The following is a 17,002-nucleotide window of genomic DNA, read 5'->3' as shown; positions in this document are numbered from 1 at the left end:
TTATTTTTATATAATAATAATAATAAAAAAAAACTTGAATAAAATATGGTTATCACTGTATCTTTAGACTTGTGTAACGTATTTATATATTTTCGTTTAAATTTAATAACATATATTTCTGAATTGTTTCAGGGTCAGTTTTTCTCTGGGAGCAGCTACCGGATATATTTATTGGGAAATCCGATAATATGGTGGGGAAACTTGGCATTCCTTGGCCTTTTTGTACTTGTCTTTATATGTAATGCAGTAAGGGAACAGAGAGGCTATTTTGATCCACCCGAAATAAAAGGTACGTAATTAACTTGTATATAATGCAGGTTAGCGCACAAAAAGAAAAGTTATTTACATAATCTTATATGTACTACAGACTATCGCACAAACTGTAGTGCTATTTGCTTCAGATGTAACACATTTTCATTTGTACAAAGTAATATTGGGTTGGTACTGAATTACTTTATATAAGCTGGCAAATTGTCTCTAATAGCGAATGTGTTCATTAGGGATTGCCATTGTGCGTCACAACCGCATTCAAAGAAACCTTTTGTGTTGTCACCACTTCAACGCAAGTCTTGAAAAAGGTGAATAACTGACTGCAGGATGTTTACTAGAATTGTTGAAAAAATTCCAATCCAGCAGAAGCCTGCCTTGTTGATTTGAGTGAACTTCGAGTCTAAGCCACCCGAACCACTTGATATTTGATAAACGTGCAAACAGTCACTCTTTCTCCAACTACTATTAACTCTCGGATGGTCAAATAGCTGGTGCGCGCACGCTTTCGGATTCGATTCCCGGTAGCAGAGCTTTGAAATTTGATCACATTACGGTAGTTCGGATTCCAGCTACTAGGTTTACGACTCATATCGCCTTGTTACTGAAAAGGGACGTTAAATTCAATAAATCGACTGACACAGTACTATTAGTTCAAAACTTGCGGAACTGTGTAAATTCTCTTTGCATAGAACCTTCTTGGTACAAGAATGATCTAACTTTAAAAAAATAAAATAAAATAAAAATTCTATCACACCCTTCGTTTCTACCTTTTTTTTTTTAAAAAAAAGGAAAAAAGAAGTTCCATTTTTAGCTACAGTCAACTGACTCTTTCTCGTCATTTCTTAGAATGTAGTGTGTGTGATTGCAGCTGTCGGCAATTCAGACTTGTGACGGCATGTTTCGAATTCTTCACGAAGTTTAATCTTATATTTCTAACGTCGACTCTAAAATGGCATAGTTGTAGTGCAATAATTATCTCATATTACATTTCATGTGCCACCGGTATTTATCCATGCCTGTTTGATTTCGATGTCATGACATATAGAGACTAACTGCAATACTTGGACGCTTCATACAGTAATGACTTATTAAGGTTAGAGGTGTTGTACGATAGTTCTAAATTGTAATATTTTTTTTTTCTGTAGTTACGTAAATGTAAAACTGTGGTACAAATTTTTTTCCACTCACATGTGTTTTTCTTGGTGTTGTAGTTTTTACAAATAATACTGTGCGTAAACCAGAAAGTAAAACATAAGCACGCGCACAAAAATTCATAAAGTATAAGCACTTTCGGCAGAGGTGACCTTATTTTCCAACATGGCGCTTAGTTGGCCTTTCACAACTTTTTCGTTCTTTATTCTTTTCATTTCTTCCTACTGCTTCCGGTCCTTATCTAGCGAAATATTTTATCGAAAGCGTTTGTATAAGTTAGTAGTTGGATATGTTAATAAGGCAAACGAGATAATGCAAAATGAGAGGGTTTTCACAGACCTCATTTGAAACGAACTTAACACTATTCATTTTTTTTTTTTCCACATTGTTGTAAGATATCCACTTTCCGTAAATGTGATAAAGCGCTTCAGAAGTGGCTAGAGTTCGTTATGATTCAGTGGAGATTCGCAGATAGAAATTCGATTAAGGGTTATTATTATTATTATTATTATTATTATTATTATTATTATTATTATTATTATTATTATTATTATTATTATTATTTCAGATCGTGTCCCATTTAAACGTTGAGCTTCTGTTTGTAGCCAGCTTTCTCCAAATAGTTTAACACTGCTTGATGATGAACGTTTTAAGCCCATGACTTATGCCGGTCTTGCTCGACTTTTGCCGAATATTATCTACTTTGTGATTCGTCGTCCACTGCGAGAAGCATCTTTGACATCAATATTTCCAGTATGGAAGCGAGTGAACCGTCTTTTGGCGGTTGCTTTTCGTAACATATCTTGCACGTAAACAACACAAATTTCTTCACGGATCTGCGCAGCATTTGCGCCTTTATCGAAATAAAATTGTAAACTGTAGCGCAGTTTGGCGGGAAGTTCAATTCCAACACTTTTTGCACATCCACTAGGTTCAACTGTCAGGTGCCGAATGACGTTAAGCCTGATCAGCTGCGACCCATATACCCTGCGATTTGGGATATTAACACTATATTGTGCCAAAAGGGTCACTACTTTTATATATAAAATCAACATAAAAGTTTAAAACAACTCTTTAAGTTTGAAAAGCAGTTATGAAAACAATATTATATCATAGCTTTCGGTGGGCAGGATAGTCTATTGAAAAGTTATTTTAACAGTTAATTGTATACGTAATTTTATATGAGTAATCGAATATACTTATTTTGTATTTATTTCAGAAAAGAAGCAAAGGATGATCAGAGCATCTTGCTGGCTGTTTGTTGGTTGGGCACTACATTATGTTCCTTTCTGGGCAATGGGCCGTGTTTTGTATTTCCATCATTATTTTCCTGCTTTGTTATTCAGTTCAATGCTAACAGGTAAGATAGATTAATTCTTGTTAATAATGCAGTAGTCTTTGTATATACTAAAATCTTAAGATTATGTTTTAATTTATGTTTATGCCTAGAGATCTGCGCGGACGCGGGTATCCGCATCATTATAGCTTTTTGCGGATATATTTTAGTTTCTTTGTGGATGGCGGATATTCATGAAAAGACAAGAATTTTGCTGATCCTCCTAACCATTGTTAATTATTACATCTTTTAAGAAAGCGTGATTACCCTTTCGGGACAAATAGCCACTAAAATAAAAGTGAGTTTTGTTAATTTCGCTCTTTCTCTGCCTTTTAACCGTTTAGTTGATATGAAGGACGAATCTGATTTTACGCCAGTTTGTCCGAGATGGATTATTCTTCATTCTGGAGGATCTTTTTATCTCAATTTGGCTTTCAATCTCAATTTAGGATACTGTATATCTTATGAATTAGGAAAAACAAAGGAAAAGGATTTGCTCTAAAATTCATTCAGATATGATATTACCAGCTTGATAGTTTGTTGTGCGTTTTAGGAAATCTTAAGTAGATGTGTTTTCTCTTAATTTTGTATTTCTGTTTGCATAAACTTTATTAAACGTAGTTGAATAACAATCGGAAGAGCATTGAATCTTTAACTTGAATTTTTTAGATATCATAGGATTCATGGAGCCACTTAAGTATAAAGGAGGTATTTACAATTGCTGTAGTAGGAACTATTTTTAAAATTCTAATTGTCATAGAAGAAACAAGTTTTATACACTTGTTATCTCATCCTCGGATGCGGTACGGATGCGATTTTTTATATCTGCGGAGGCTTCTACCTGTGACAATATGTTTGAAACAAGATATGGGAATGATTAGTACGATTAACACTGTAACCAGAGTTGGGAAATAGAATCACCTTACACTATGATTAGTATTACGAGGGCAATTTGAAAAATAAGTTGGTTCGCATATTAATAGATGGCACTGTTGTCATCTGTATGTGTAATCACGAAGTTTCCTTTTCCTTAATAAATAATATATGGTCTCAAGTCATTCTGACATTTGTTTGACAGTTGTTTAAACGGAAGTGTTTTGAATAACAGTGAAAAATTGATAATATTGGAATTCGTGGTGTGATTCAATTTTTTTTTTTTTTTTTTTTCTGAAAGGGAAAACAGTGAAAGAAATACATGAGAAGATATTACCTACTTCGGGTGGCTCTTGTCCTTCCTATGAACTCGTTCCATTTTGTGTAAGTGAATTTAAGCGTAGCAGAACAAGCATTGAAGATGTACCACGTCCTGAATCCCTGAAATCAGCTGTGACATTTGAAATTATCGATAAAATCCATGATTCCGTTTTAGGCAACTGATAAGTGAAAGTACAGCATCGCAGCTGTGCGAGTTCACTTCATTTGCACAATAAATTACACATTAAAGACCTTTATGCAAGTGCTGCGTCTACTCACTCCGCACCAGAGAAAAAGCCGTGTTGCTGAGCAAAAATTGGCTAGCTGCGATTTGAGCTGCTTCCGCACCTTACCAATTCACCAGATCTAACTCTCTCAGACAAGCATCTATTCCCGAAACTCAACATTTTCCTGACATGACGAAAATATGAATCAGATGAAGGGGTCACACAGGAAGTAAATGAGTATTATGAAAATCTCCAAGAAATTCATTTTCGCGAAGAAATCACGAAGCTGGAGAAACGTTGGGGCAACTGCGTTGAACTTCGAGGGGTCATATCGAAAAATAAAGAAAGTTAAAAAAACAAAATTGTTTTCTTCAATATCGAACCAAATTATTCTTCAACTACCCTCGTATCTAATGTGGAATAATAATAGTTGGATATTATGTATGGCGCGCAGGTTAAAATATAACTTGTTACTAGTTCCCTATAGAGAAATCGACGTATTAAATCTACTCTGCATAGCTCCTTAATGTCTATATGGTTAGCGTGCGGGAGATCTGGGTTCGATTTTCGATTGGAGCTCATGTGGTTCGGGTCACACGTTAAGTTGTAGGTCCACGTCTCATATAGCCTCGGTGCTCAAAGAAATACTAAAGTTAATCTAATAATTCTGCTCTACAAGAGGAAAGTAATTGAAATAATTGGATAAATATATGCTTCGTTCTCTTGTTTTCCTTATAATAAGCTTGGCTTTAACGCCTGGATGAGCTAAACGTAATGTGTTAATTCCGGCGAGATGTTCTTCGAAGATATGCACTGAGAATGAAAAATAAAATAGAGTGGCGAAGGAAGCATTCATGAAGAATTAAAGAATTGCGAAATAAGGTCTGTAGATGTCCTATGGGTTTAAAAAATACATGAAAAATACAGGTAAACAATGATGAATTAGTGGAATGAAGAAAGTGACAGGAAACTAAAGAATCAAAGATTGCTCATCCTCTTTAAGAACAAGAGTTAGGACTTAAGAAATTTTTGATGGTACATTTTTGTACATACATTAGTCATGTAGAGTATTATACGCAACGGACCATGGAAAATAATAAAATCCTTTAAAATGAGAGTATAGAGAGGAATGAAGAGAATGTAAGTAGTTGTGGTGAAGAACAATGAGAAATCTTGAATAAAGTAGATAGAACAAAAGTTGAGATAATTAAAAATGCTGAAAGAAATAGGTCAAGATAATATGGTGTGTGATCAGCGTGAAGAGCAACCTTATTTATCAACTCAGGTACTCACTTCTGCAACACCAAATTATGTTTAAAAAATTATATTAAAAGTAGAGTTTTCACTGATAGCTGACACCATTCCCAAGACTTATGTAAAGAACGGTATTTGGTAGGAATCGGGAATATGCAAGTTATGTGTTCACACTTTTAAATAAAAGCAGCTGCTACTCGACAGACTACACATCCTAAATCCTCCTTCTTCATCAGTGTTTGGTGACAACAGTGAAGGTGTTAGTGATGTTATTCCAACTTTTGTCAAAGTGCCTAAGCCAAATTTAATTTTGTCATGACTTTTAGAGTCTATAGATGATGAAGATATTGCTAGAAAATAGTTTTCTGGGTGCTATGGTAGATGTACTGGAAGGAGAGGGAGGGAAATTTGGCAGAAAGATTGCAATTTATGGACAAATTGGAGAGAAGAATTCTTGCATCAAAATAAAGATTGTATGGAAACTTCCCAGTTCAACAGAATACCATGTTTATGCATATAACTCGCACCCTAGTTTTGTTAGGAAAGAGGATTAGAAATATATACACACAAATGCATAGCTCTCTCTCTCTCTCTCTCTCTCTCTATATATATATATATATATATATATATATATAGATAGATTATCTGCCAGCATTGTATCGGGATGTAACAGTGATTAAATGTGTCATTCGGGAGGGCCAGTAAAAAGTCGACTATTTTTTATAGTGATCAGCCTCCTGTAGAATATTTAGGAAAAACAATAATTAAGGTTTCGTTACAACTACACACAAACACCAGATCCTCAACATCCAGAACTCTTTGCAGCACGGTGGTACTTATATTATACCATCTTTTACATAACGTTTGCGAAACTCCGTGCCGCAAAGAGTTAAACGAACTGGCATTCACCACTACTGTTATCAAGTAGAAGCTCCAGTACACTAGCAATATTTCGGGACGTAACAGTGATTAAATGTATCATTCAAGAGGGAGAACACTATTTGAGGTTTTGTTACAACTCTATATAAGCACCAGATCCTCAACATATTTCCTTAAACGAACTGGTGCATTCGCCTCTACTGCATCCAGAAAGTTATTTGGGACGTTATTGATCACCGCTATTGTTGCTTTCAGTTCATCCAAATTGCGTAATTTTCTCGTGTAAACCTTCTCCTTACTCCAGAGGAAAAAGCACAGGGCGTTGAATCTATGCAATGGGCAGGCAGGCCATTCATGTACATCATCTTTCAGTCCAATGATCTGGGAACTTATTATGCTTTCATTTCCGACCTGGATATCATAATGTATGAGCGCACCATTGCGTATAAAAAGTAGTTGGTTTGTTCCACCCTGAAATTACAGGCCGCACATGAGTTCTGAGCATATCTGGATATTTTTTTCCCGCTATTCATTGTGCTTCGCATAAAGGGACCAACAACTGCAGATGAGGTCAATCCACATTTTCAACACATGTTCTGATCATCATGCGCACAGAAATGACTGTTGTATCTATTCAGAAATCCGCCAACATGAAACACTGCGTCATCATTCCACAAAATGTTAAACAGTTCGGGCCAGTCATCATATCAACCTAAGAAACTTCCTGTACATTCCATGCGTGTATAACACTCATCAAGAAACAATTGTCTGTAGTGTGATTTCCTTGACGTTCTCATTTCTTTGAGATTCTCACGAATATCTTATTAACTCTGACACTGTTCTCGAGTGTCTTTTCGATGCTCTGGAATTAGCGACATTGCTTGTTAATAACTTTCGGTGGTAGTTTTTATTTATTTTTATTTTATTTATTTATTTTTGTATCCAGTGTTCCTTCCCTCCTCCTTCCCTTTTGCACTCGAACAGCTTATCTTGCACCTTATATCGAGCTACTACTCTGGTCTGCTCTTTCATGCTTAACACAGACGGCATTTCAGCCTGCAGTTGCAAAGAAACAAACAATATCAAATAATTTCAAATACTGTTTTTTCTAAATAACACAGTTGTATAAAAATCCGTTCATCAAGAAAGAAGTTAAAACGATTTAAAAATAGGGAGTGATCTATCAGACAACCTGTACATTGAAAAGACATAAGGCGAGTCAGAGGAAAGTAAAGTTTCATGTGGTGGAAACTCACATAAAGAGTGTGATTATGAATTATTGATAGTGTGTCAAATACCTCGTAATTTGAAAATAAGAGATTGTAGTTCATCCAGTTAAAATAGAACGATATGATCAAATAGGATTTCATTTCATCTTTGACATTTCTAGGCCTTTATGGCATCTCTCGCAGAAAACAGTCATGGGGAAGGATTTGGCTGAAGGTACCATATTGGTATTTGTGTGATAACGGAAAGAACTTGAGCAGCAACATCCTTTCGCTAGTAGATATCAATGTTTATGAATGATATATTAGTATATAGCAGACGTGGCCAACGCGTCAACCGGCAAATCATGAGATACCTTGCGGTGGTCTGTGTAATACGTACTGTCTGAATCTATCATTGTTATTAGGATCATGCAGTGAGACTTCTAAGATTGTATTGTCAGTACGTCCGGTACTCCGTACGAAAACTCTTGAACGGATGCGAATAATTTTTTTTTTATTTTTTTATTTTTTTTGCAATAGATAGCTAGAATATTACCTCGGCCGAGTTCGTTAATCGAATCAATCCGTTAATAATTTAACGGGTAACGACGACTTTAATGGTAGCTACCTGTATCCCATATATGTAAGCGGTTTTTTTTTTTTTTTTGCAATAAATAGTTTAGAGCAATCTCGCCAGAATTGGTTAATGGAGTCAATTCGTTAACGCAGCGTTTCCCAACCTTTTTCAACTTGCGGCACACTGCGGGGCTAACTTGAATTCTCGCGGCACACTCATAGATATTATTATTATATGTAAATATAAAATCCCATTGTATTTTTTTGGTGATTACTAATCTCCTTCTCACAAAGATGAAAGCTCGATCACTGGTTTTCCCATATGCTAATTCATTATGCTTATTTTGTTTTATCTAATTTTAAAATAGAAAACAATTGCAGTGAAATATAGGACTCGTTTTTTTTTTTTTTTTTTCTTTCTTTCTTCCGAAAACTGTATCCAACCTTTCACTAAGAACGAAGATCACTAAATAACGAATGAACAAACAAATGTCCTGTACTTTTAACTTTGCTGTTTTTACCAAAACCGGTGCATATTATTGCAACCGCACAGCTTGCGATGCGTCGAAATCAAAACACACCTGTTGAACAAAGTGTTGTTCTGTCATTCACGTGCGAATGAGTGTTCTACGAACGTTCACTTGACGCGTACCGTACAGGTGCTTCCATTTCTCGGTGTTAGCATGGCTCTCAATTGAAGCGTAACATAGCAGCTAACCGTGGAAATGTGTACGAGCCGAAATACTGTCTGCTACACAGTAATAGATATAGAATAATATATTACAATTACAGTAATTTTTTCCATGGTAGAGATTCATAGTAATGTGAAATACAAAAATACACATTTTTTTTCTGTCTTGCAATTTGCTTGCTATAGGATTAATAATTTTGTTTCGATTTCCTCGCGGCACACCAGCGCTTCATTGGCGGCACACCAGTGTGCCGCGGCACACCGGTTGGGAAACGCTGCGTTAACGGATAACGGCGATTTTAACGGTGGCTGTCTATATGCCATACATGTAAGCAAATTTTTAATTCTGTTTTTTGCAACATATAGCTAAAGCGATTATCTCGACCGAGTTCGCTAGTGGAGTCAATCGGTTAACATATTAATGGAGACTTCGATTGTAGCTATCTATAGCCCATATCTCATACATGCAAGCAAAAAATTTGAACTCGTTTTCTTGCAAATACTCGATATGGTTCGGGAACGATTATTTTGGCCGATTTTATTAGTAAAGTCAACGCGTTAACTTATTAATGGATAACGGTGACTGTCTATATGCCATACATGTAAGCAAATTTTTTAATTATGTTTTTGCAATAGATAGATCAAGCTATATATGGAGTGGTATAAAGATCTGGATTCAATTCCATATGTCCCTGTTCAGAAGGGCGCCGATTTATAACAGTTACTGGTTTAATCTCATACGTCCCTGTGAAGGACAAACTATTTTATAACGTATCCTAGGATGAAATACAGTTAATTCCTATTTGGGAATCGGCAACTATCTAACGATAGGTTAGTCTCAGCGTTGCCTCGGAAGTATCAAGAAGGCCGTCTATATAGTCACTGGACTAAACAGTTTGGAGCACAGTGTTCAGGTCAGAACGTTTGGGCAGTATACACTAAAGATAGATTCTTAATTGTGCCACAAGTGCTGATACAGCTCAATAATATATTGTTGAGTTGTATGAGGATTATTTTAAATATGCTGAAATGAAAAGAACAAGTTAAATATTTTCATGCCTTAAAATATAAATATATACTATGATGTAATTATATGATTTTGAAAGAATGCGTAAAACTTCTATTTCATATATTGTAATTTACAACATTTAAAAATCACTGCACAAAACACTTCACACTTTAGATTACATATATAGGGTGTTTCAAAACAACACCGACAACGTTTTGGAGGTGATTCCTGACACCACGATCAGACAAAAAGTATAGATCAACCTGAGTGCACAAATGCTTCCTTTCGGAGTTACAGGCTGCCGAAAACATGAAAAAATGAACTTTAAAGGTCCATAGCTCCAAAACTATGGGACCTACTGTAGTCGGGTCAAGAGTTCACTTAGGAACTAATATGTGCGCTATCCAAAAATACATATTTCAGATTCATAAGGTACTCATGAAGCAATTTTTATAGAGGGAGTTTGGCTATGGACATAATTTGAAGTACTCACCAACTAATCGTCTGAATTCTCTTTATTCGAGTTATTGTTCTCTTACATATTAATCCTCAGGATAATATACTGCTAAATATCCTAAGTAATACTTTATTAAAATTTAATCCATTATGATATGTTCATTATATTACTGTAGTTATATCATAAATACTGTAGTATCTCTGGTAACCACTTCAATATTTAATTATTTATTATATTATTTTAGGAGTAATTTTGGATTACATACTGGAAAGCCTTCCTCAGTTATTGCCAGAGAAATTGGCATCAACAGTGTATCATTGGTTGATAGGTGTTATTTTCTCTGTCATCGTATACAGGTTCGTATTGAGTTCTTATACTATGTATCATTTACGAAGTGATGCCTTTATTACTAGAGAGTGTAATCAGTAAATTAATGTTTTAAGTTTTCGTGCGTGTGCTTGCCTCTTTTCTGAGGTTATTTTACGTATAACATTGGTCGACCTGACTTGTATTTATAAAATTCTTTCCTTGAGAACTGGAGTTGACGAAGAAAACAAGAACTCCCCTACCCCCTTCCCCCCAAAAAAGAAAACTTTTTTTGTAGGACGGGTTGTACAATTTCCTGCTTATAAATCGTAAGTAATTTGTTCAGTTAGATAAGTTATTAAACATTTCAAAGAACAGAGTCCATATAGTGTTCAGTTTAATTACCGAGGTAGTAGCCGATTGTTCGTGCGTGCGCAATTAAGAATTAATTTTTGTAAAGCTTAAAATGCAGAGATCATTTTACTGCTGTCATCATATATCTTATTTAAAAAAAAAAAAAAAAAAAGTTACTATAACAGAGAGGAAATGTCGCGGCTTTGCAGTACGAGCCACCATTTGTATCGACTCCTTGCTTACAAGTATCTGCCCAAGTTCAAGTAATAAATAAAATCTCGTGACTTTCTCTGGACAGTTTAGCCTTCCATTTCAGCTCCGAGATTACATAATCCATAAAACTGCAGTTAAACGCGATATCCGAATCACATGCACTTTCACAGGAATGCATTTCTTGTCATGCGTCTGCATTTCTGTTACTTGCCAACTCGGTCAACTATGTTAAGATTGTTTGATGACGCTGGAAGGATATTATTTGAGAAATAAATTTATTTCTAACGGACATGGTCTATAAGTTGATAAATATCAGTGTGGTGCGAACGAGATATATCGCCCTATGTGAGTCATTTCCAAAGTTAAAAAAAAAAAAAAAAAAAAAAAAACAGGGTTAATCAAAATAGTCGCCTTCTGCAACCACACAATTCTACCATTACTTAGCCAACGATCGGATTCTGTGGCAAAAAAGTGGTTAGAGTCCGCGATGTAAAGAAATTCTCAACTGCACGTTGCACCGCTTGCTTATCCAAGAAGGTCTTCCCTTTCCGAGAAGTGATCAAGATGTTGGAAGTTATAACAAGGGAATATGATGGATACAGGGCTCCCAGCTGTCCTATTTTCCTATTTTTTCCTATATTTTGGAAATTTGTGTATATTTGTCCTATATATTAATCTTGTCCTATATTTCCTATATTTTTAGTGATTGCATTATCAAAAATACAAGCCAAAGACAGTTCCAATGATGATTTAAGTTGCTATATATTAGCAATATGCTAAATAAGTCATAGCATTTTTTAAAGGGACAAGTCACTAATCCTCACTATTATTATTTTTAATTTGCTGTTTACTATCCTCCTATGTCCATTTTTTCTGTTTCCTATGTGCTTATTCTTCCTCAATGAAGCTTAGCTGAGGAACCTTACCATGCTCTTGTCTCTTATAACGCAAGCTGTGTTTGCGTTTTCTTTCAGCAGTGTGTGCAGCAGTATTGGTTCGGCATTGAGGTGTGTTGATATTCACCAACATATCCCAACGTCTTCCAATATTGTTGTACACAATATGCAAGGTTCACACGCGTCCTGGAAAACCTGGAAATAAAAGTGTTTCGTGAACACGTCCTGAAAAAGTCATGGAATGCAGAAAAATGGTGAAAATCCTGGAAGTGTCTTGAAATTTATGTTGTATAACAGTTGTTAGAAATGTGTATATATAATTCGCAGGGCTATGACGAATGAAATGCTGTTATATTATTTATTTTAGAGGAAAATACGTTGATCAAATAATTCAATGTTTAATTAGATTCAAGTATTTCATTACACAGTTATTTTTTATAATAAACATTGCTTTGTTCAGTGACTTTTTTTTTTTTTTTTTTGGTTCAAGTTATTTAGATAGCAAAGCTAATATGAACCAGTTACTTAGTATATCAAGTCATTTATTTCAATCAGTTTCTTTCTTTCTTTCTTTCTTTTTTTCAAAACAATAGCAGATCTACTAAGTTTAAAAAGTAAAATATTGTATATACTCTTATTCTGTATTAATCTAAATCTTGTTTCCAGTTGCCCATTGGAGTGAAGGGTGGCCTTTTCTTACAATACATTTATTTTTTTTTTTTTTTTTTCTGTGCTTCAGAGCATAATCTATTGTATAAACCAAACTGTCCTATTTTGTAAACCAAATTGTCCTATATTTTGTCAATGTCCTGCTGGGAGACCTGTGGATATAAGGGTTTTGCTACTGCAACTCATGAAGAGCCTACAATGACCGTCACGCGACATATTGGAGAGCATTGTCGTCCAACAGAGAGCAGTATGTCTGTTGACCATTGCTGTTTACTTGCGAATAAGTTTGCAGCATTTCATGGACTTACGATCTGCATTGATGGTTTTAGCTTGCCTGAAAAAGACATGACATGATGGGGATCACTCCCACCATACCAGCACATTCTGTGGATGGAGAGGTGGCTTAGGGAACTACTGAATATTGATCAGGTCCAACCATTATCCTGGCCGTGTAGGATTGTCATAGCAATCCATTTTTCATCTGAAATGACAGTCCGATGCAGGAAACTTTCGTGGTGTTATTCTTTACATTCAGAGAGCTGCACACCTCCAGACGGTGATTCTTGTTAGTCGGTATCAACTCATGACTCTAACTTTCGTACCGGTTGCACAAAGCCGCCGAACATAAGTAGTGGGGTGTATGTGCCTAACTTGTTTGCAATGGCATGAGGACTTTTCCAATAATTTGCTTTCACGGTGTTTCTGAAGAGCTTATCCGAACATGGTCGGTGCTTAAGGGGCTCGTTCTGCAATACTGTGTCACCAATTTGAGAAACCAATAGATATGGTGTGTTCATCTACCAGGACCATTGCCAGTGATGATTTCAGAACATTCTACCCGGGGGGAGTATTAATACATAGGGGGAAGAAAAGTATAAACCATAAATGTCCTGCAACAGTTCCCGCTATAATTTTTAGTTGAAGAAGTGGCATAAATATTTATCGACTATGACAAAAATTGTGAAAAACTATTAAAATATTTTACAGTTAAAGTTTATTAATAGAGAGCAAATTTTTAAATTTTAGAAAGTTGGGTTGTCGATATTCCTATATATTTGAACTGACAATTCAAAGGGGCACACACACAAATACTGGTAACCTACATTGAGCATAAACGAGAATATGACGTAAGGAAATTTTGATAATATATAAAGAACTTATACATTATTCTGATCATTCGTACGGTTTATAATTGTCTCTCATACCAGTATACAAATCTGCACAATAGTTACAAACTTGCATATATTGTAAATACCATAATAAATTAATCCTAGGAATACCAAGGTATTTTTGGGTTACATGGAGCACCAACAGGAAGGGGGGGGGGGGCTGTGAGGCCCACAATTTCTCACGGAAATTAATTTATACTATCTGATATGAACTTGGGATATCTAAGACATCATATATTTTTATGCTCTATAATTACTAGGTTTCTAAGTACAGCGTTGCCAAATTTTTGTGTGTAATTATTTAAGTTACCATTTTTTATTTACGTCAGTTACTATGATCTATTTTTTATTTGTTTCTATAGGAAAACTGCCATACAGATCAATAGCAACTTAGTACAGTGTAGTATGTGTGCAAAGGCATTCTGATCGCATTTTGGTGGTGGTACAGTATAATGGTGTGGAATGGAGAAGAGTGGGGTATATTTCAGTATTCCAATGAATTCAAGGTTAACCTTTTATATTTTCCATCCCGGTAATCCTTGGAATGGCGAAATTGTTTTAAATTTTGTTTCCGCGGAAAGATAGACAGTGTGAATGACCTTCATTGGGCACTACACAGGATATCACCAGAGGAGCAGTGTTGTCAACCCAATATAAAGTTGCATTTTTTCTATTAGCACAAAGTCGGGTTTTTGCACCTGAGGAACGCACATGTAAAAAGTAAGCAAACAAGCTATCACTTGTCTGTCAGTGTTGCACACTAACAACGCTATAGCATGACAAATATTACAAGTTATTCGCTGCAACAAATGTACCATTACTTCCATTTGTTTCAGTGACATCAAATAAAGTGTTCAAATTACTGCCTTCTGTATCAAAACCTCAAAGGTTTATTTCCACTTCGTTATCTTCGAGCTCACCATCTGCTATGTCAGATTAATTTAAAAGTTCCTAAATTTCTTTCTCGATTGAATTTTCACAGAGAACGAAAATATTAACTGAGATATCTACAGCATTAAAAATGTCCCTTTACACTGAAAGACAGGAGTCGAGATAGACTAATTTAATTGATAAAACGTACGCACAAAATCTGTAAATGAAAATGATTTATTGTATATGTTTTTAAAAGAAGCTTTGTTGAGCTTAATTTAAAAATGTTTCTACTAAGCCTAAGTAGACAACAGGTTCTCACTAAATAATTATAAGGAGAGTCCTGAAGTACCGGATGGGGGAAATTTTGTAGTTCCGAGGGGAAAATTCCCCCTTGGGCCACTCCCTGAAATCATCACTGACCATTGCTATTCTTGAACATGGTGTGTTTGTGATGTTAGACGTGTACCCTGTGTTGTATTCTGAGGTGAGTTTCACTGGGAGACATTTCATTCGCATCGCTCTAACATTACAAACATTCTTAATGATTTTTCAAGCAAGAAACGAGTACCTAGAACATATATTTATTTCAGCAATTCAATCATAGACGAAGGTTCGGTTTCATTTGTTTAATAATATATAAAGCTCAAATAACTTTTATCTATTATGATAATTAAAAAAAAAAAAAAAAACTTGTTCGTGGTTTTATTTATTTTGGCTTCAACTTTTCCTTTGATAGAAATTGAATGCATTGAAATGACATGGTTTAAGTCAGTAGTATTTGCCTCTTTGAGAGCCAGTTTAAGTTCTTCAAAATATTTAGCAGTGTTACATAATTTAACTGCTAGGAAGTGGTTTCCAACAGCTAGTTTGCTTGGCGTGTTAAGACATCAGCATGGCGATCACCATGGTAATGACACATATGATGTGATCGCTTAAGTAATCTGATGAAGGCGTCTCCCACACAGAAGATGAAAACCTAATTACAAGCTACAAGTTTCTCGCCCGTCTTGCGAAAGATCCAGATCCCATGTTAACCAGCTGTTTTTTCTGGTAGTGATACCGCAGTGGGTATTTAGATTTCTAGGCTACTTCCATCTAAATTTTAAAAGTACAAATTTAGGATTTCTTTTAAATAACTATTGTTATTAGATTAGAATTAATCAAATGTAACGTTCGCACACTCAGAATCAACTGTGCTTCACCTACCACGTAACATGTGAACACGTCGAAACAACTGGTTATATACGATTACGTTTCATACAGGTTTGATGAGGGATGTTTAACTCTAATAGTAATATCAATTGTGATTATTTCGAACACTTTTGGTAATTAGGATTAAAATAATAGTTTTGTAATTATACAAGAAATGATAATACAAGGGCGGATCAATAAGTAACATGCAATATTTTTTATGCGATATTTTACTGATCTGAGACGTGAAAATTGAGAGTAGTACTTTCAAGTTTGCACTGTAGTCAGCAGTTAATCGATCAGATGTACCTTGAGTGGCAGAAGCGTGAACTACTGAGCATAAATGGCACATGTGTATTATAGGCGTCTATTTGTGAGGAGCAGAGGGGTGTGGTTCACTTTGGAGATAATGTCCGTGTGTGGTGAAGACTGTATAGACCGTAACATTATCTTCAGGTGGTGCAAATTCTTTGAAGAGGGCCGTGTGAACCTTGCGGATTTGCAATGTCCTGGCATCCAGTGATAGCATTAAGAGAACAGAATGTCACACGGCTACTGAAGAACCAATTCATAAAGATTGGCAAGTGCATCTTAGAACATGTTCAATATTTCGTCTGGTACAGTGTATGATGTGGTGCATGAGAAACTGAAATTTCGAAAGTGAGTTCTCGATGGGAGAAAAAAACGTCATAGATGTCCATAACGAGAAACGAATGATAATTAGCCAACACCACTTAGCATGGTACGCTGAAGAACATGTGTTTCCAGAAGTTTTCGTTACAGGTGACGAATCCTGGGCATACTACTACACGCCTGAAACTAAGCGGGCATCAGTGGAATGGGAGCATACCGATTTCCCCACAAAGAAGAAATTCAAGGTTACTCAGTCGGCAAAAGATGTGTTCGTGACTATGTTCTGAAATATGCAAGGGCTTCTATGGGTGGATTTTCTAACATGCGGGACCACCGTGAATATTGCATCGTATGAAACAACATTGACAAAGTTGCGTCATGCTCTTCTTGTTAAATGCTTTAACAATGTTCAAAATATTGAACTCCTTCATAACAATCCACGCCC

The 17,002-nt window shown here is 35.6% G+C and overlaps 1 protein-coding gene across 2 annotated transcripts in view; it reads left to right on the top strand.

Moving 5' to 3' along the window:
* The window catches only part of tw (Protein O-mannosyl-transferase 2), a 71,617-nt gene that overhangs the window by 52,162 nt on the left and 2,453 nt on the right, over positions 1-17,002 (top strand). For both annotated transcript variants that reach the window (XM_081730506.1, XM_081730505.1), the window contains exons 14-16: positions 133-289; positions 2,642-2,782; positions 10,498-10,609. In XM_081730506.1, the coding sequence (XP_081586632.1) occupies positions 133-289; positions 2,642-2,782; positions 10,498-10,609 (410 nt within the window). The remainder of the gene's footprint in view (positions 1-132; positions 290-2,641; positions 2,783-10,497; positions 10,610-17,002) is intronic.

Source organism: Thermobia domestica, chromosome 11 (genome assembly GCF_964235325.1).
Source record: "Thermobia domestica chromosome 11, izTheDome1.hap1.1, whole genome shotgun sequence".
Lineage (NCBI taxonomy): Eukaryota > Metazoa > Arthropoda > Insecta > Zygentoma > Lepismatidae > Thermobia > Thermobia domestica.
The sequence above is the reverse complement of the archived record's forward strand: the minus strand, read 5'-3'. Positions and strand labels throughout refer to the sequence as shown.